Source organism: Teleopsis dalmanni, chromosome 1 (genome assembly GCF_002237135.1).
Source record: "Teleopsis dalmanni isolate 2A chromosome 1, ASM223713v2, whole genome shotgun sequence".
Classification (NCBI taxonomy): Eukaryota; Metazoa; Arthropoda; class Insecta; order Diptera; family Diopsidae; genus Teleopsis; species Teleopsis dalmanni.
The window spans coordinates 176,174,240-176,196,567 of NC_051846.1; the positions used below are offsets into that span (position 1 = coordinate 176,174,240).

The 22,328-nt window shown below is 29.9% G+C and overlaps 2 protein-coding genes across 2 annotated transcripts; one reads left to right on the forward strand and one right to left on the reverse strand.

Moving 5' to 3' along the window:
- Positions 1–4,570: 4,570 nt before the first annotated feature.
- Positions 4,571–5,982, reverse strand: LOC119670356 (60S ribosomal protein L7a). The gene is made up of 4 exons (XM_038080583.1): positions 5,859–5,982; positions 5,569–5,692; positions 5,135–5,505; positions 4,571–4,923 (listed from the first exon to the last, which is right to left on the reverse strand). Exons 1-4 carry the CDS (start codon positions 5,871–5,873, stop codon positions 4,618–4,620), a joined length of 816 nt encoding a protein of 271 aa, XP_037936511.1. The 5' UTR covers positions 5,874–5,982; the 3' UTR covers positions 4,571–4,617.
- A 1,327-nt stretch (positions 5,983–7,309) lies between these two features.
- LOC119670357 (protein deltex-like) lies at positions 7,310–11,362 on the forward strand. The gene is made up of 5 exons (XM_038080584.1): positions 7,310–8,115; positions 8,176–8,350; positions 8,431–9,401; positions 10,523–10,665; positions 10,727–11,362. Exons 1-5 carry the CDS (start codon positions 7,711–7,713, stop codon positions 11,025–11,027), a joined length of 1,995 nt encoding a protein of 664 aa, XP_037936512.1. The 5' UTR covers positions 7,310–7,710; the 3' UTR covers positions 11,028–11,362.
- Positions 11,363–22,328: the final 10,966 nt, after the last annotated feature.

Genomic DNA, 22,328 nt, shown 5'->3' on the forward strand with positions numbered 1-22,328 from the left:
ATGGAAGATTAGAGTAAAAAATTAAATTTTTTGAAGTACAACTGAAAAAGTGAGAAAAGCAATAAATCTTCCTCAATGGAAGTGTAAAAGTGTGCCTTTTAAAGGAAGATTAGAGTAAGAAAATAGCTTAATTTTTTGAAGTACATCTGGAAACTTTAAAAAGCATACCCCACAATTGATGATTAGCGTATGAAAACAAGTTAATTCTTTGAAAAACTCCTAAAAAAGTTTTTAGCTTCCCAGGAAGCTTTTTTTATCATGAATATATTACCGTCATTCTCACATATCACTTTCCACTCTCTTTCCTTTTCTATCCTATACCATTGGTTAAATGTTATAAACATTATATATGCTTGATTTCCAGGCATATCAAGACATCATTATTTTTGTAATACTTGTCATTTTATCCTTTATAGTTCCCTTCTCATTGAAACTGTTTGGAATTCAATTCGAAAAACACTACACAGTCCTATTTAAAAAACTTTCAGTATCAAGGGTTATGAGAGGAAATTTTCTTGCCCCTAACCTCAAAGTGCCTAGATTCAAGCTTTCTCCCTCTTTTTTTGCTTTCTTTTGGCAACTATTTACTATATTATTATGTGTAACTGTTAACTTTCTAACAGATTTTATTTATATAAATTGATAGAAACAATGTTTTTGAAATTGAATTTTAAAGCTATTAGATCATAACAATGAATTCCTTTAACATTTGAAAGCAAAAACTGGAAACATTTTTTATGAATTTTAGTCTACATTTTTTCCAACAACATTCAACGGAATAGACGACATAGTCCAACTCAACAGTTCAAACTAATTTACAATTATTATATTCAATTAAAATAAATTGTATACCACAAAACCTATTCTACTAAATGATATAATATTTCATATTTAGCTCAACCGTAAACAGAGTGGACATGCATAGAAATTTTCACCACTTACATTATTGGCTAAAGCATCTCCGGATTGTTCGCTACTCGAATCTTCTTCGCTTGGCAACTGCTGCGGCGATGTTGCTGTTGTAGTCGCTGCTTCAAACAATGATGTAGGATCACCTCCAGACTCTCTAAACTTCTCCACATCGGATAATAAGCGTTCCAAGTATTCAACATAAAGAGTTTCCTGTTCTAACTCTTTTGTAAGTTCGGAAATTTTTTGTTTGTGCCTCTCAAGACTGGCACGTACATCTTGCTCCCAAGCATCCGATAAGGAGCTTTGTGGAAATCTTTGCATCCATAAACGTTGAAAATCATTAAACACACTCATTTTCTATATATTTTAATTTTTTTATATTTTTTATTTTAATTTCTATTTGTTTGCACTAAGTTAATTTTAATTCCAGTCAGATACATTGAAAATGTATTTATATATATATGTAAATATATATGATATATGTGATTTATATAATTTACTGGTACTAAAATATATTTTCAAGTCCATTTATTGTATTTCACATTTCCTTGAGTGCAACATTATGTGCTACATAAAAGGTATGTATCCATATGTAAATATGTAACGTAAAAGAGCTCTTGTTACAAGGCCACTGCTTTCCACTGATTTGCTTCTTGTTTTGTATATTATATTTGTAAATTTCACTCCCCTCCTACACAAACGCAATGATGCTACAACGGATGCTCTTTATGGGTGCAGTGTGTTGCACCCTTTTTATTACTTGTCTAGTTTACATTCAATACCCTTGCCACCTTTCATAACTATTCCCCCCCGCGATGCAAGTAAAATTGCAACCAAAACGCCACCTAGGCAAATATCGAACGAATTGATGCACTGCCCACGACCGATTTTACTTTTTTTCTTCTACTTCCTAATTCAAGCACCGCTGTAAAATTTATTCAAACTTTTTAGACCATTAGCACTTTAGCTCAGTTATAGAACATTATCACATATATAACACACACTATTATTATTTTATTTGTTGTGCTAATTAACAAATATTTTCAGTATTTATTTTAGGAACCTGCAACAAAAACACAACTTTTTTACTCAAGACAGAATCAAAAACTAATGAAGGCACATTTTAGATCAATTAATCGATAACTGGTTAAGACTTGCATTGCAAATACTTATGCAGTGTTGCATTGCTGTAGAAAATTTTGTATACGTTTTAATTTTTAATCAAGAGATGGCGCTTTCAAACATTTGAACTACAGTGAAATATTAATAATTAAAATATTAAGAATATCAAATATATTACTTTATAGTTATGAGAGGTTTACGAAACATTTATGAATAGGGTATATTGAAACCACTTAATAAGATTAAAATTGAATTTAACTAAAACACATTTAAAAAAATCAAACTAAAAGTTTTTTATAAATCAGACCATAAATTAGAAATTATTATGATGTTAGATTATTAAAATATTTCAATATTTTTAGAAATTATAAATAAAAATCAACACCATGTTTGAATAAGCGGATAAATAAAATCTGATATATATGTCTTGCGACAGTTAGACAACTATAACAATCATCGCCGTAAGTTTCTAGCCATTTAATTTTTTTTTTATATATATAAAAATTTTTAATAAAAACTTTTTAAGTCTTACTCATTATTAATAAGTTAGCCGTTCTTTATTAAAACATTCAGATAAGCATCTATTTCAACGAATCCAATAATATTAACCTTTTGTTATAATAATGTGCTCTGAGGAAGATATTCTCAGAAAAAAACATCGATAAGGCAAATTTTACATATAAAACAATTGTTTAAAATAAAAACATTAATAATGTGTTGTGTTCACATAATCTTTTTTGTTAAATATTAATAACATTAAATAAGTATTGATATATAAATGAAATAGCATTGTTATCTATTAACTACTAACTATATTTTATCTTAGGCACAAGGCCGGTACAGCGAGCTAACCAAACCTAACTATGTATATTTTATCAATACAAAGTAAAGGGAGAAAATGTGTCTATATATAGTATCAAAATGGCCCATAAAGTCTATGTAACTTGTTCAATTGGACTGGCTGCCACAGTAACCAAACTTAACCTACAATTTTGCTTTTATATGTGTAAAATAAACATATGAAAACTATAACAAATCGTTTAAATCCTGTCAACTAGTGATATATGAAACTTTATATGACATTACCGTATAACATCGAAATTTATATATACCTTAAATGAAACATACACAAATGTCCATCTATATGAAAAAGTGAACGTTCTCATGTGAGATCTAGAATAACGCACCAAACAAATATAAACAACGAGAAGTAGAAGTATACTCCATACTCCTAATAGAGTATGGAAATAATAATAATATAAATGTTCTCAGATTAGCGTTTTAACGTTCTTGAGCATGACTTTAAGTTGATTAATTCTCAACTCAAAATAATTAATCAATACTAAGGACCGATTTCGAAGTCGTAAATCACGTCACTCATCATGACGTAAGTTAAGCTTAAGTATTGAACTTTGCTAACTTAATACATACTTAAGTCATCAATTTTGCTGACTTAATTTAAACTTAAGTCAGTTTTGAGATTTAAATTGCGTTTTTTTGTTTACTTAGGGAGAGAACCATTTACTTAAGCAATGTCTACTATCAAACCATTTAGTTACTTTAGAAAGAAAACACCCACAGAATAGATAAACGAATCCTTTTCTTTCTTCTATAATTCGCTGTTTCAATTATGGACACATTGATTTTGAAGTTTCAGTTATGCTTTTGCCTAGTCCACAACGTATATCACTGTGACAAATTCGCGGAAAATGGAGGAATTTTTGCTATAGAAGTCCATATTTTTGAACTTCTCATTCCATTCTCCACAGATTACTAGTTATTTGATGCTCGCAAAGCATTTGCATTTTGACCTATTCAATCAAATTTCATCTAACCAATTTACTCTAAAATCCAAATCATTTAATTTAATAGTAGAAAAACTGAATAAAGTCATATTATAGACTATTAAATTAAATTGGTTTTGATACCAGAAAACCAGAAGAGTATTTCTTCTTTCGGATAAAAGTTTAAAGCACTGAATTCGTTTCTTGAAGCAGGCAGCATATTTTTTATTTTAAAGAAAAGTAGTCAAACCTCGTCTCTTCTTATTTATAAGATTCATTAGTTTTTTAGAATTAACAAATTTCAAGAGTCAATTCAAATTTACCCAGAAGTTTAATAATTTGTTAAATGTCGTTTGCTAATGTAAACATCCATTTAATGACCAAGTTTTGGTGCTGATGCAAGTAGAGCAATTTACACCCAATAACTTCACAAAAATTAAATTTAATCTCTATTTTAATAATAATGCTTTTTAATTTTTAATATTAATTTAATATTAATATTTTTAATATTAATGCTTTGTTCAGTTTTGTATATATTAATTATTTAAAAGTCTAAAGTTGAACAAATAATAAACCACTTCCTAACATAAACATTAAACAGATAAATATCATGAACTACACAACATTTTTTCAAGTGTATTAAAACTCCTCACTCAATCACTGTTTAACACAAAATTAATCATTTAAAAATTTTGTTTAGGATTTTTATTTAAGATTATCAATTTTATTTGATATTTTTCATTTATAATCCACTTCTATTGTTAAAATATAAAAACAAAACGTAAAGCTTAACTTAAGCTTAGCCTTGTTTCTGTGCCAATTCACGTGCTTTCGCGCGTTCCAACTTAGCGATACGTGCCAAACTCTTTGAGCCCAACAGACCACCACCCCAGTGTTTACGGATTTCATCATGACGATCGTTGTAGTTGGTCTTGATGACTTCTAAGATTTTGCTGAAGTTAGCCTTGTCATTAGCCTCAACATTGGTTAAAGCTAAGGTCGTACAAGTCTTACGACGTACCAAAAGACCCAAACGTGCTTTGCCCTTAACGATGCAGTATGGAACTCCCATTTTACGGCAGAGAGCAGGCAAGAAAAGTACCAACTAAAAGATAAAAAAAAAAAAACAATATTATTAACTTATACAATGTAAATATTTGTATATTTAATTAGTTATGTATCAGTACGTCAAGTTGCCACAAGAAAGTATTACTGTTAAGTATTACTGCAGTAATTTCAGTTGAAGAAATTCGACATCATAGTAAAAGCACCATTCACTGATATGTTCCAAAACAATATTATTATAATATACTAACCTCTAATGGATCGACGTCATGAGCAATGACAACTAATTGCGCTTTCTTTTGTTCAACCAATTTGGTTACTGTGTTGGTGCCAGAGCGTACAAATGATGGCTTCTTCTTGGGTTGCACATCCTTGCCCTTAGATTTGGCTTCAGCAATTTTCTTCAAACGTTGTTTCTTAGCAAGTGCTGATTCTGGACGATACTTTTCTAACAGCTTGAACATCTTGACAGCTGTTGTTTTGTCAAGTGTTTGAGTGAATTGATGAATTGGTGGTGGCACCTTCAAGCGTTTCTGCAAAACAGCCTTTTGACGTTGAATGCGAATGTATTTTGGCCATCTAACAAAGCGGGACAAATCACGTTTAGGTTGCACATTTTGACCTAAAATGCAATTAAAATAGTTTTTAATTTTTGTGTGATATGAATTGCAAGTTCATTTCTTACCGATGCCAAAATTTTTGGGCCTCTTTTCGAAAAGTTGATTTACAACTTTCTTTACTACTGGCTTCTTAACTGCCAATGGTGCAGGGGCAACCTTCTTGGTTACTGGCTTCTTCTTTGGCCTGGGCTAAAAATAGTAAAGATTCACAAATTAATTACTTTTTGTCGAAATTCACTTATAAACAAAATCAAAATATGCGACGATTTCACGGCTAAACACAAAAAAGTTTGTTGTGTTTTTGCACGTAAATATTTCACATAAATCTAAACTTGCACTTCGATATTAACTTTACCTTCTTAACAACCATTTTAATAAGTTTTTATTTGGAGATGTAGTAAATAAAAGCAGATATTTATGCGGCCCGAAAAAAGAGCTGCTTTAATGTCTGCCTGTCAAAAAGGTAAAGGAGTTGAGCAAACGGAAATGAAAAGTATGTCATGCAAATGTCAACATGCGCAAAGCGACATCTGCTGCTATTTTAGGTGACAAGTATGTTAAATGTTTATTTTTTAATTGGAATTGTTTATATAAATTAATAATAATATAAAACATTAAAATAAATTTTAATATAATTATAGTTTAATGACTTGTATACTTTTTTAATATAACCATATTATACAGATGTGTAATATTGACCACCTTATGTGAAAATCTGTAAAATGATTAAAAAATATAATTGCGTGAATAAAGTTTTTTATGAAAAAAAGTTGAAAAAATGGACAAATTTAAATTTAATTTATATTTATATATTGTTATAAACTTATATAAAATATTTAGTATGTTACCTATAATATAGATATGAAAAATTAAAATAAAATTTTATGATGCTACTTTTAAAAATTAGTACAAAATAGTCTTATGTTGATCCTTTTACGAATTAGTGCATCTGAGCACTTTTACTCTATGATGGCTGGGCGGTTTCCGCAGAGTCCCACTCATCTCACTGACTAATTTGAGTATTCCTCATAATCTTCGTGATTATTCACTGATTGATCTAAGATCTGCGTACCGCCCCTTGCGGTTACTGATTACTTGAGATTAGACAGTGCTAAGTAGGGCGGCCTGTCGGTTTTCGCATAAAGCTTCAGAGCTCTGTCCCTTATATATTTTTTGACCGGATCTATTCTAAGGTTGCTTTTTTAAACATGAATTGTAAAATTGCATTAAAGAATAACCATAAGGTCGTGTGAGAGTTTAAATAAATTGAGGTAAAGTAAATTGAAATTTCCTAAGGATTTTTTGCACTGCATTTGTATTGTTTTTGGTTAAAAGTTTTCAAAGTTATTTATAAAACATTTTATAAAATTTTCACAATGGCACAAATAATTTACCTATTTTTTAACTAATTCACCCTACTCGAAATTCTGGTAAATACCAACATTCGCTGCCATACCGACATAATTTACTATTTCCCTGAATTTATCATCAATGTACTCGAACTCGCACACAGCCTAAAGTACAAAATTTTTATATTGATTTTCCAACGATCATAATTTATTGCAGCATCAGAATATGTTGATCTAATATTCTTTTATATTATTAAATTCTTTTATGATTTAGTAAATAATTAAATAAATTAATGTTTCTACAAAATAATAGTTTAGCGATTATTATATATAAAATTTATTTAACAATATATATTGCATTTTCTTTGGCGTTTGCAATGATATTGAGTGGCAATCCTAAAATTCATGATCGCACTTGACGTTCCTCTTTACGTTGCTTTTCGATTACAGTGTGAGAAGACAAGTGTAATTTGGATTTGTGGCTTGTTAACTGTTAATTTGCTTGTGAAAATTCTGTTTATTTTGATCTCTGTAAATTCCAAATTGTAAAAAAAAATCATCCAAATTATTTATAAATAAAACGCTATAGGGTATAACGAAAATAATGGTGTAAAATATCTGGTCCAATAAAAATTAACAACCACCACCGTTCCACCATTTTTATTTTTTTTGTTTATTTTGTGTTGGATATTCGTTGCATATTATCAATTAACAAGTGGAAGTAAATTGCATCGTGTTTATTGGTATTCCAGTTTCAAATAATAAATTAATAATTATTTAATAAAATGAACGAGTGAAAACGTAAAATATTGAACTGCGCAAGTGCAGTGTGTTGAGAACGGGTACGCATAGGTCGCGATGGCAAGCCACAATGGAACTAACGCCAATCTAAATGGTATATGTAATCCACCGACCACGCATGCGGTGGTAGTATGGGAGTATGAATCTCGTGGTGGTAAATGGCTGCCCTATAGTCCTGCTGTATCTCAGCACTTGGAGCGTGCGCATGTAAAAAAATTAACTCGAGTGCTGTTGAGTGATGCTGATCCGTCACTGGAACAATACTATGTTAATGTACGCACTATGACACAAGAGTCGGAAGAAAATTCTGGCAATTCAACTATAGGTGTAAGGCGCATGTATTATTCTCCAAGCTCACCGGCAGGCAAAGGTACTAAATGGGAGTGGGCAGGGGCGAATGGTAATGACTGGCATACATATAATATGCATGTACAATGCATAATAGAGGATGCCTGGGCGAAGGTAACTATAAGCTAAGTCAAATATATCATATAAATTAAAATGTGTATTTCAAAATTTTAGGGTGAACAAACTTTAAATTTGTGCCACACAAATAATGGACTGCCTTATATAATAAATTTTTGTAATTTAACTCAAACACGTCAACCTGATGGTGCTATGCGCAGCATACGTCGTACACAACAAGCTCCTTATCCTTTGGTTAAATTAACACCACAACAAGCACAACAAATGAATGGTAAATATTTTTTTGTTTTGATTTATTGTTCTAAGCAAAATGTAACATATTTTTTTTTAAACATAAAATTTTAATTTCAGCAAATAATTATAGCGAATATAATCAAAAACGCAACAATACACTGCCCAAATTACCTAACAAATCACATGACTGCAAACAATTACAACGAATTCCTTTAAACGCACCACACGACAATCGTCAACACCACTTGTTACCAAGTACTTCATCTTCAGCACAACAGTTGCAATCTGTTGCACAGCGTAAAACGCAAAAAAAATCTGGTGAAATAACCGCTACTAATCTCAGACAAATTTTTAATAATCTCAACATATTCGGCAGCAGTACTAAGCACTCTAATGCAGCTCCATCTTCATCCTCAACAGTAAATCGCAATACTATTGCAAATCACTTACAACCATTTTCTCACACAAAATCCATGCTTACCTCTTCAATGAGCAGCCATCACAGTCGTTGCTCGGAGGGTTCACTGCAATCTTTACGTAGTAGCCGTTTAGGTTCTCATCGATCACGTTCACGTACACGAGCTTCCGATACTGATAGTAACAGTATGAAATCAAATCGACGTCCTAGTGTTGATACCGTTTCCACCTATCTCAGCCATGAAAGTAAAGAGAGTTTACGAAGTCGAAACTTTGCCATATCAGTAAATGATCTACTCGATTGTTCGCTTGGTAGTGATGAAGTGTTTGTACCATCATTACCACCAACATCTCTTAGTGATCGTGCACCGGCACCGCCACCTTTACCACCGCATCATAGTTCTCGTAGTAATTCCTCGAAACGAAATCATACACAACAACCAGTTCCAGGCTCGATAGTTGGTATTGATCCTGCGAGTGATATGATATCACGTTTTGTTAAGGTTGTTGAACCACCAATGTGGCCAAATGCACAGCCATGCCCCATGTGTATGGAAGAACTTGTCCATAATGCGCAAAATCCTGCTATAGCGTTAAGCCGTTGTCAACATTTAATGCACCTACAGTGTCTTAATGGCATGATTATTGCACAACAAAATGAATTAAACAAGGTAGGAAAGGTAGTTTATTATATTAAATTATGCACTCCATTATATTATGTATTGTACTGCGTTGTATGTTATAGTATATTATGTTTATATATCATATAATTCTGTCAAAGCTCTGCGCCAAAAGGAAAGTGGGAAATGGCATTTATCTATTTCTGTTCTAGGTTCTGTTTTTCTTGCTTTCTGATATTTAATATAGGGATTTAAGACATTATCTGTTTTATTTAAAAGATTCCTGATAATATCTGTCTTTTTAGTAAATTTAAGAATTTGTTGAGAAGAAGAACTTCGGATAAAAAAATTAATCATAGTTAGATGCGAATTTGGTAATAACTTCAAAGATCTTCCGACTCGTTTAAATCCTATGGATCGGTTAAAATAACTGATGGGTTTGCATAATAGACCAACTTATTCTCGATCTATTTCATTTCCTACTTAATAATAAAAATTTTATTTTTTTAAATTATTTTATTATTCATTCATCATTATTATTCATTCATCATTATTATTCATTCATCATTATTATTCATATGATCATTATTATTGTATTATTTTTTTAATATTATTTATATATAATTTTTTTATATATTTTTTTTACATATTTTTTTTATATAATTTTTTTATATACTTTTTTATTATTATTTTTATATATATTTTTATATTTTTTTTATATATATTTTTTTATTATTTATATATATTTTTTGCAATTATTTTTATATATTACACTTTTATATTTTTATTTGGTTTACCTTTGTATTAAATTTTTTTAATTATTTGTTTATTATTATTTTTAATATTTTTTTTTATTATTTTTAATATTTTTTTTTATTATATTTTTATTATTTTTTTTATTATTTATTATTATTTTGACTATTATTATTTAATATTGCAATATAATTGCAATCATAATTATAATTGTATTATTATTTTATTATTATTTATTTATTTTATGCTGTTCGTTTTAATATTATTTGAATATTATTTTCATATATATTATTTTCATATCATTAAATAATTATTAATTATTTTCTATTATTACCTTATTATTATACGAATAGGAGAAGTTTCAAAATAATACATATTATTTACTTACAAACTTATTATAAATAACTTTTCTTTCGCAGAATCTCTTTATTGAATGCCCCGTTTGTGGGATAGTTTACGGTGAAAAGGTAGGAAACCAACCAATAGGAACAATGTCATGGACAATATTGAGCAAAAGTTTGCCAGGGCATGAAGGACAGAACACAATACAAATTGTTTATGAGTAAGTATAAATATCATAATATTTATTTATTTATGTATTTACTTGAAATATTTCTTTATAGCATCGTTTCTGGTGTGCAAACTGAGGAACATCCTCATCCTGGGCGCGCATTTTTCGCTGTTGGTTTTCCACGCATTTGCTATTTACCGGATTGTCCTCTAGGACGTAAAGTACTACGATTTCTTAAAATAGCCTTTGATAGGCGTTTACTTTTCTCAATTGGGCGTTCTGTAACCACAGGTCGTGAAGATGTTGTTATTTGGAATAGTGTTGATCACAAAACGCAATTCAATATGTTTCCCGATCCAACTTATTTGCAGCGTTGCATGCAACAATTAGTTCATTTAGGCGTTACTGATTAGTTGACTGATTTTATTGAATAGTGAATATTGAATATTGATTGTTGAATGATGATTAATGTTTAATGATTCGTTTAAGTGAAATTACAGTCGTGTGCAATTTGAAAAGATTTCAGCAACGTTTAAATTAGTTGAACGTTGAAAAAAAAAAGAAAGATGAATTGTTGCTACAACAGAAACTGCTCAAAAGCAGAAGAAACTTTTTTAAACTAAGTAAAAGTGTCATCTACGCAATCCCACTAATAATTTAAGTTATTTATGTACATAAGCTTTTAAAGTATGTATGTTTTACAAACAAGACTTCCTTTTATGTTCTTCCATATATTTTATATCATTATATCGCATTTTGTGTAGTTTATAATAATTCATTTTTAATTTTTATATTTTTATTTGTTTTTGTAGTTTTGTATTAAGTTATACAGTTATTAAGTATTACGATTTAAATGCCGTAGCAATTTAATGTTGCCAACTTTTGAGCTGTAAGTGCAGTAATTGAATTTATATGATTTTGGATTTGACTAATTCAACTTGAGAAATTAGTCAAATAACCAAAACTAATTATTATATTAAGAATGTTTATATCATTCCTTGCATTTATACTTTAAATTCATATATTATTTTTAAGGAGTGCCAAACGTTAACAATTAAAATATATTCATTTACTTCTATGGGTAAATAATATTGCAATATTTCACATCATTGAAGTATATAATCAGAAGTAGAGTCAGGGTTTCGAACTGGAACTTAACCGAAAGCAAATACCGTCGAACACATAAATATATTTAAATTAAAATGGAACGCAGAGATTTCTGGTTTTTAAGCCCAGCTATACATGTTCAAATATTTTCTATTAAAAATGCAATAACTTAAGGAATAAATTCTTTAAATGAAAATTTTGCATTTATGCATTATTTACTCTTAGTAGTAGCGGCAGCTTATTTTTACAAATATTTTAATTGTTAAAAAAGTGAATTTAATGTGATGTTATAATGATATCATTTCATGCGAAACATGAATTTTATTGTGAATATTTATTAAAGATAAAAAAACGGAATATAAAATCATTTAGTTATTAAGCAAATTAATATTTAACAGTTAAAGAACTGACTAGCTTAATATTAATTCCATTTGATAAACAATTTTTTGTATTGTTAGTTATAATCTCAACGAATGAAAGACATTTTAAAAATATTTCTAAGAGAAAATTGCACATTGATTTCATTGTAGTTAAACTCATATATAAAATCATAAATAAAAATACGAATTTTATTATGTTATATACTTTATTTTATATTATATCAGTTGTTAAGTTTAAAAATACTTTAATTTAATTATTTTCTATAATTATAGTATAATCTCTATAATCTAGGTTTATAAATATACCTACGTAAACCAGAAATCATCTGGGGAATATAAAGGCTTTGTTGGATGGAGAAAGCGCATGATTAACCGAAGCACGTGTTGGTAAGGTAATTCGATGAAATAGAACAAATACTAGGCTTTAATTCAATATATCACAATCACGACAAATACTACAGTCATTTTCATTAAGAAAGGCCGATCTATAACAAAAAATTACAAACTAAAAAAAGGTAAATGTTGATCACTCCTTCATTGTCACTTAGAAATGTACATGGCGTTTAATTGAAGAAGTACGACTGAGAAATTTATCCTTCGTTCACAAAGTCGGTGTAATAAATCTCATGGTGGCTAAGGGGATTATACTATATTCCTTCTAATAATAATCTTAAAGTAATAGGCATTTATAAGTATTAGTTGTACTGAACCTGCAATATAAGAAAAATATGTATAAGGAATTACAATCAAGATATCTATTGAATTGCTCTTTATAAGTATTGGGTAATTCTATAAAATCTAATCTAGTTTCCTATAAGGCTAGGTTACGTTGAGAGCGTGTGTGGTGATATAATTGTCAATTGTTTTACTCGGAGACATCTATTGACTTCTGTGATAGCCTTATAGTTGCCCAGGAGCTGGTAGTTGCACTAACCGTTGTTATCACCTAGTAAGTATTGTCCTTGTTAAACCGTTTGTCCCGAACAAAGACATAGCAAGTAATTAATGTATTCTATTTCAACGTCATAGGTCCTGCACAGTAAACTAGAACCCTTTAAAGTCTTTTTTAAATATAGTATTGGTTAGTCATTAAAAAGGAGTTTCAGAAAAATTTCAATATTAAGAATAAATTTTTTAAAGTTAAATTTCATCTAAATGGCACAGAATAAGGATATAATATAATAAAAAAATTATAATGTATATAATGGTCTATAGTCTAGATTAAAAGTGCAAGTGGTAACTCATGGCAGAGAGAACGATTCACACAAGTTGTAAACATTGTAGCCATTATGATATACCTTGGCCTAAGAAAAAAAAAACGTCCGGGATAGAATAGCCTGTCTAAAATACTTCAGTCATTTAATATCTCTTAACTTTTATCTGAAGAATTGTTCACCCAAATAACGTAAGTCATATAAATTAGTTTTAATTTCATTAAATATTACATTATAGATGACTCTGTCTTTGTATGAGCTGTAGTAGTTTCAAGTTAATTTTATTAAAAAATTTGTATATATTGAATAAATTGTTATATATATCACTTTTTGTAAAATTTGTTTTTTTTTATTAAGTTTAAGATTTTATGTTGTGAATATTTTTTTACCAAAAATGTGTTAAATGTTATAAAAATTTTATTCTATTAAAAGTGTTACATCTATTAAACAGTAATATTTTTTGGTGTGCGCGTTACCTAAAAGTTATTTATAGATTTGGTGGTTGATAGTATTTGTGTTGAATATATGAATATTGTATGCAATTACAATTCTCATATGTAATTTTTTCTAAAATTTAGTTTATATACAAGTTTCAACACAACATGTATTGGAAGTGTGTGTCTTCTGTTTGTGATGGCACGTAGCTGGACATTGATCGCTCTAGAACCGTTATTAGTGTTTGTTTGCAGATCTGCTCAGTGGCATCCGTCACACATTTGCCTCTTACTCTCTGGCAGAAAATTGTGGAGTTCTGTTGAGTGGTCTTCCGTTGCACGGCGCCGGGTCGTACGCACGGTTTGGTAAAGGGCTCTACGCTCTTTGCTGTGAGACCACCAACAAATTCCCAAGTCTGCCCTTTTCAAAATTTCTTGGTTAAGTAACTTGTAGCTTAGCTTCGGATGAATTTCGTAAATTTGCTGTTCAGAACACTTCCATAAACGTGGCATTGCCGAGCAATTTGCCCATTACCTTTTTTGTTGTAGTGGTTGGGTATAAAAATTTTTTTTTTTTTGTAATGAATTTTTATTAAATTAATTTTTATAAAAAAATAAAAATATTTTAATAAAATTATATATATAAATAAAATTATATATCGCTGATATACAAAAAATAAAAACAATAATAAGGGGGAAAAAACGTCATTTATAAAGAAAATGATGTGATAATTGGGAAGGAAAAGGCTTCAAAGCGTGCCGTTATAGATAGTGTGTATATAATATAGTAAAGAAATAATATTTCTACACAACATTCAACAAAAAAAATATTTTATTATTATTTTTTTTGTTTTATTTTTAATTTTTATTAATAAATAGTATTTATATATTAAATATAAAAAAAAAAAATTTTTTTAGCAAATAATTGAATTTGCTAAAAAATTCCAACCCCTTGTTGGTTGGTTGGACGAGACATATCATCAAATATCAAATATATCTCATATTAGCTTATTTTATGAAATGAAGACAATTGGGAAGTTATTATTTCATTCCAGTCATAGCTAAGGCTGTCACCATATACATATCTTGTAAGGTAAAGAATTAATATTTCTATACACACACTTGTTTAATCGAAATAATATATTTTATTAATTTAATACTATTATTATTTTTTGTTTTAAAATTAAGTGTTTATTTTTTAATTTTATGGTTCCGAAAGTAAAAGAAAATAAAGCTCACTAGTGGTTGAGATTTTAATTAAGTTTTTATTTTACTATATTCTTCAGAGCTTGCCATTAAGTTACAAAGATAATCTCATTCAAAAGTATCTTCCAGAGTAAAATGCACTCTGTACAAAATTTTTAACGTAAGTTTGGATGACTTGTTGGTTTGATTTCAAAGCGCTGAGAGGATAAGAATTAATTTTACCTTAGGTATTATGCATAATACGACATCAACAAAAAATGTCTTTCAAAGGGTGTCGCATATAGTATTGATTTTTTTTTCAATTAGTTTTTGATGAGTTATTGGCAAATACCTAGCAATAGTTTAAACATACTTGAGGGATCTTCGTTCTAAAAGCAGTCAGAGTCTAAGAATTGAACCCATAAATATGATGTCTTTCGTAACCTCAGAAAAAAATGATGTGGTGACAAATTACAACATCTTGTGATTGGATGTTATAACGAACAAAGTTTGGGTCACGTTTCTTACATCGAGTGTTCTCCAGTGATGAATTGTTTTTCAATTCTCTGAATAAATATGTTCACATACAAAATTGTCACATCTGGAACAGTAAGAATTTACAAGTAACTGTCAAAAGATCATTGTAGTAGTGTATTTGGTCTAGATATATGATAGGCCTTGCAGGATGTGTCATAATTCGAAATTCACACAACTTGTATTGTTTTGACTTTGCTGTAGGAAAAACTTTCCGAATGTGTATGTAATTTTGATTTTGAGAATTGGTGAATAGGATAATGCTATGTGTCACCATTGTTATTTTTCTTTTGTAGTAAAAACCACAAAATGGATAACCCTGTATAAAATTAACTGATTAACCTTTATCCGGCCAATGATACCTTATTCTACTTTGTTATTACACAATAAAACGTTACATTACATCAGACAATTATATATGGAATAAATTCAAGGAAAGCCCTAACTTAAGTTTCAAGGATATTAACATATAAGCTAACTCCTTTAAAGGAAATTTTGAAGGCTAGCATTGAACCTACTTGCGTGTATGTATGTGTATGTAGGTATGTGGTAGAAATATATATTTCAATTAAAATTTATTTAAAGAGTGATGTCATTTGGCGAAGAAAATCCAGTGAATTGTCGTAAATTGATTTTTATTCAGTGCATGGATGCCAGCGCTGAGTTGTTTGATTTCGCATCACCGACATCCGCCACATTAGGAAGAAACAACTTTTATTGTCGCCATGCGATGATATTGAATCAGTAAATAATACTTATATAATTTAGTCAATTTTTTTTGTTTGTGATTCACAGTATTTTTCAGTAAATTAGTTTTCTAAAATGGTATTAAGGCCTCGTAGCCAAAACAAAAGTTCACAAACGATCATTAAATATTTCAGGGAAAGAAACAAGTGAGTTTTTAATAAAAAGGAAATTTTGAGTATTTATAAAATATGTATTAAATATAATTTAAAATTATAAATAATAATTTAAAAATAAATAAAAATCATACATAAAATAAAAATTATTTTATAAAAATATTATATATATTTTAATTTTTTTATAAACATAGAAGGCAATCGGAAAATTACTAAACAAAATACTGAAAAGTATATATTGACAATTTTACTTCTATTATTAGCTAATAGCTCCCATTGCCTGAATTTGAGGGTACCTACAGATACATAAATACTTTTAAAATTTAACTAATGAAACTGTTAGGATTTTTTGACTTTAATGTTAAAATTTTAAATAATTTTGCCGGTACCAATTGAAGCTAAACATTTGTATAAAATTTCCTGCTTGGGAATGAGCGAGACCCATCTAACATTTCTGTTATTCTTTGGATCACAGCACCCTCTTGGAAAATGCTGCATTCATATTGAATGAAAACAAATGGATACAGTCATCTACTCATATAAATTTGAGTTTTAATCATAGCCACCACAATACTTTCATTAAAGGGAAACCTCTATTGGTCAGCAGATCCTAAACTGTTAGCCCTGACTTCAGTTGTGCCAGATTAAAACTTCTGGACACGCAATTCACTCATCACTATCTATACTCCACAGTATTGTGTGGTGCCCACTGGATTTTTTCACCCCTTCCGGTAGGCATGTCTTACGTCGGAAATATTCTAGCCTGCATCCCGAAGAGTACTACATGATATATTTAAATTTCAATGGCTTTAAATTCAAAACTTTCTATTTAATTTGTTAAAATCTTGCATATGCAGCTATTAGCTTAAATCCATGTGAACAGGAATATGTTTTTTGTTCTGAAATGTTTCTTATTCAGCCTTATATTCCATTTTTATATCACAGTACTTACTTACTTACTTACTTGGCCATAACAGATTTGAGTCGTTCTTAGCTGCGTCTATTAACCTCCGCAAGCTAGCGTGATCAGTGTCATGGTGATCGCCAGTTGGTAGTACCGTGCGTACTTATATTGCTGGTTACCTGGTCCTTCCACCGAAGATACGGACGTTTTCAAACACTTTTCTAGCTGGATCACTTTCTTTCATTCGCACGATATGACCAAGAAAGCGAAGCTACTACATTTTTATGCTTTTAACTATGTCAATGTCGCGATATAGCTCCTATAGCTCATCGTTCAATCCAATTTAATACTCTTTGTATAGATCTTCCGAAGAGTTTTTCTCTTGAGTGGTTCTAACGGCTTCTCATCATTGTTGGTAATTGTCCACGTTTTACACCATACAACAGGACAGGCATGAGACTCGTAGGGCGCGATTTTTGTTTGTTGAAAAAGATCTTTATCTCTCAATTGTCTTTTTTGCCCGAAGTAACATCTGTTGGCAAGGGTAATTCTTTATTGCAACTCTAAGTTGACGTCGTTTTTAGTGATTACGCTGATAGTGTTAGACATAGATAGTGTTTATAATAGAAAGTCCCAAATAAACAAAGTTTTTCACAGCTTTGAATTTATAATTAATAAGTGACGTGAGTTTCAAGACGCTCCGAAATTTTTTTGTTGACAGAAAGTACTTCATTTACCACAAAACCCATATTTGTGTCCACAATATTGAACAATATTCTAGAAATCTGTAACTAACATGATATAAGGACAAAGTTTAGTTAAAGGAAAAAAAATAAATTTCGAGGAACTTAAACGCAGAATTCTTAGAATTTCGTTCAACTCCATAAAATCATTTAAATTTATTTAATTGACAATGAAACGCAATGACACTCGCACCGATGTTAATATCCATATGACTTATTGTTTACATATGAATACACAATTAGATGATGTACAGATACAAACCAAAATAAGTCCATGTTGACCTTGTAATACTAACGAGAAGAAAAAACGTATCTGCTTCGTAGCTGAAACGAGTTTAACGCAATTTTCCTAGATTCAAAGTTGCGTTATGCGTTTTCTACATATCTGAAACTAGAGGTCAACCTGCTCGGTCGTTGTCAACTGCAGTAAATGCAGTAAAGGCAACGCCACCTCAGCTATGTCACCAGGTATTCAGTAGCAACTGTTGTGACTCCTCGCAGGGGCAGGAAATGAAATCGGTGCTATTGTCATTGCTTCGATGCATTGCAAATTGATTGCTTTTATTGCAGTTTTGCAATGCAAACAAATCGAGCCTAAAAGTGTAGATATTCGCGATCGCGATCGCAACTTTTAGTTAAACACATTTGCTCGATTACGTCGGTTGTGTAAAGTGCTCGATCCTCTCAAGACTTCAGTTGCAAACAATAAATCACTAAGTAACTAAACAGATATCAGATATCAAAACAAATCGCCAGGCAGTGTAGAATCTCCGCTGCACTATAGCAAGCAATTATCGGAAACGATTTTTTGTATCAGTGGTTTTCTGTGCATTTCGCAAATAAATTTTCTAACTAATTCGTTACATAAATTGTGAAAATTGTGAAACTGAAAAAAAATACAAGCTGAAACCCGTTGATTCTCTGAAAAGGTTCTCTGTTGCATCAAATCATCAAATCAAAAACTCGATATCGCAATCTCAAGTGATTCGGTTTAGGTGCATTAAACGCTTGTCTATGCTGGGCTGACGCTGTCTGTCAGATTGTCGCTTGTATTCTCGACGCAAAGCTGCTGTTCCCACCACAAATCAATCATTTGCCCCACAATTCTGCGATTTTGTGTGTAATTTAATCTTTCCGCATTTAACAATAAAAAAAAACATCAGTGAAACGTCTTGGCGACATTTTTTGTGTGCTCAAATCATTAAAGTAGATTTATTTCAAAAATTTTATCTTAAAATTTATTTTATTATTTTCGGTATTTTCTTCTGTGACACACTTTCCGACTTTTGAAGAGCAGTCAAGCAGTTTGAAGGTAAGAATTTCATAGATAATTTCATTTACAGAAAAATGTTGCAATAATATTTGTTCAGGTTGAAACACCTGAGTCCACACCTCATTGACTGATAATGTTTTTTGTTTTTTCAAGACCGGCGAAACTTTCAATTTTCAATAAAGATAAAAAGATGTTTTCATGAAAAATTAAAATATTTTGTAACAGATCAATTATTTTTATACAAATTATAAATTAAAAAAAAAATAATAACCTACAGACATATTTTTCCAAAAACAAGTATTGACTAAGTCCAAACATTTGTCGACTTTAGCGAATTGGTTTCGCAAATTGGATGTTAAAGAAAGTTTCATAAACAAACTTAATTAAATAAGTTTTTACAAAGAAAGTCATGACAGTCAAATGGACTTAACCTCTATTGTTACTATGACGCTGAATTAGCGTCAGTTACTCCAGGATCGCAGATGAACTATCTTTAAGCTATATTTAACTATATTTCAGTTTTAAATGACATTACTTACAAGTTTTATAAAGTCAACTCTACTCAGATCTGGTAGTTCCCAAAAGCAGAAAGATATAACTTAAGGAGAGAGTCTATCATAAAAAATGCTGAGTCATTTCCTTAATACCCTTAATTCAACAATATATTTGCCTCCCTTACTTCAGGTCTGCTGGTGAGTTATCCAGTTTCAGTAACAAATCTTATAAAAGCTATGTTATGTATAATGTCATAGGCTCGTTAAAATCAATCAAAATTGTTGTTGTTTTCAATGCAAATTATAAAATTGAGAGTGAAAAAAAGAACAATATATCGGTTCAAATTTCTCGTGGTATTGATAATCCTTACAAATTTCATTTAGTGAACTGTGCTTGTCTTTGCTAATTTCCAAAATCAGAAAAAATCCTCCAAAAGAGAGCCAAAAAATCCTCTCCAAAAGAGAGATGAATTACAAATTATTCAATCGTTGTTTCCATACCTTCATGGTCACAATCAGTTTAACTCACTTACTTTAGTACTGCTGGTAAATTATCTGGTTTTATTGACAGATCTCATACGTTTCATTAAGTCAATCCTACTTAATTCTGGTAATTTGTATAAAAAAAAAATTCAAAAAAAAAAACTCAGATAGTCCCATATTAAGTTTTCAATCTTTTCTTCCACGTTTCTCATTATGATGGCTTCTATAGAACTTTCTGTTAGGGTCACTCAATCGAATCGTTTGCATATCTATTAAACGATTTGATTCCGACGGGACTAGATGCAAGTGAGCAGAATCATACATATGAAAGTTTTTGTTCTTTTGTGATATATTTTCGTGCAGAGTTGCTTTGGCAATTTGACTGTCAATTTGACTGCGAAAATAAGGGGACTCTTATCTTTGACATTATCCTGCTATTAGAAAAGGTAGTGCTACATGTGGCGAATTTATCAATTGTACAATTACGCAAAATATTAGTGTAACCATAAGGTAAACGTTGTTTACCCCACATTTTTCTAATTTAGTGACGATGTGCAGCACAACAATACTGTAATGTAGCGCTCATACAAAATAATAAATACTATGACCCTACTATTATGAATATTTTTTATGTTTCTCCTTATTTTTTTTAAATGAAATAAATATAAACAGCATTGCATATATTTCAATAACAATCCACCTAGCTATTATTTTTCTTAAATTGCAGTGAGGTACAAAGACGAAAAAATGAAGCTTTTATTTGACAAGTTTATATTAAAATCAAAATATAATCTTCACTAACTGTTGAGAACAATATATTATTTATATCATATATCGTATGTTATTAAAGGACAAGTGCTAGAGTACAGCATATGTGTGCTGCTAGCAAGCATATATATTTTATTTCTAACAATCTGCGAATCTGCAAACTACATCTGTAGGTGTGTTCCGGTAATTCTAATATTATTATTATTACTAATACTAATACTAATATTATTACTAATACTAATATTATGATAAAATATCGTGACACTGTAAAAGGCAGCCATTTTTTATGTGGAATTAATCAGTGAAAAAATAAAATTTAGGCTATACGAGTATGTAACCTATATTTAGGCTATATATTGCATTAAATACATTGTACAAAAGGCCGGCGAACTCTGAGTATACAGCATATACTTGCATATCTTTCTAAACAGATAACAGCATTGGGTCACAATGCTCTTATTGTGCAAATATGGATTACGAAAACACAGAATTCAAAGCGAAAACATGTTTTTATTGACTGATGTCGCAATTCTTCGAGAACTTTTACAGTTTTTTAATATTCATTTTAATTGTATAAATATCAAACTTACTGATAACCTCAAATATAACCATAACTTCATCATCCATTTTAATTATTTCATTGAGAACTTCATACATATGCGTTCTTTAAGTTGAATAAAGGGATACAAGCCCCTTTAATTTGTTAGCTACTATCTAAATGAGGCTCAAGGTTTTCCCCTCTAATTTAGCTCTAAAACAGAGATCAGTACGACCCTCAATGTAGAGTTTATAATTATAACATTATAATGATTATATTTTATAAAAAAGAGAAGAATGAAAGGATGTTGTCAAACAGGCTTAGGTCCTACTTGAACAGTATTGTTACGGATAATGATGATGAAATTTCAATACAATTCTGATTTTTATATTTTATTTATCCTCTATGTTCTATCTATATACAACTATGTATGTAATGGTTAACCGCTTCTCTATCTAATATTGCTAAGAAATTTTTAATTTGGGACGTTCTTCGTAATTAAATAAATAAGTCTATTTTGGCAATTTATTAGTGCAATAAAAACATAAACATTTTATTTGCATGATTTTTTATTACTAAAACTTTCTCGAAAAATTATGAAAAAGTATTTCTTGTGAATATTCGCTGAACTCCAATACTGGAAGAGTTTCTTTAAAAGAAGTCTAGTGGGTGTTCTTATATGATTTATTTTATTAAATCAAAACTCACACGAAAAAAAACAACAAAATTCTGTGGGGTGCGATTTTATGATCGTGTTCTTTTTAAATTTGAGTAACATTTAAAAAATTAAACCGAAA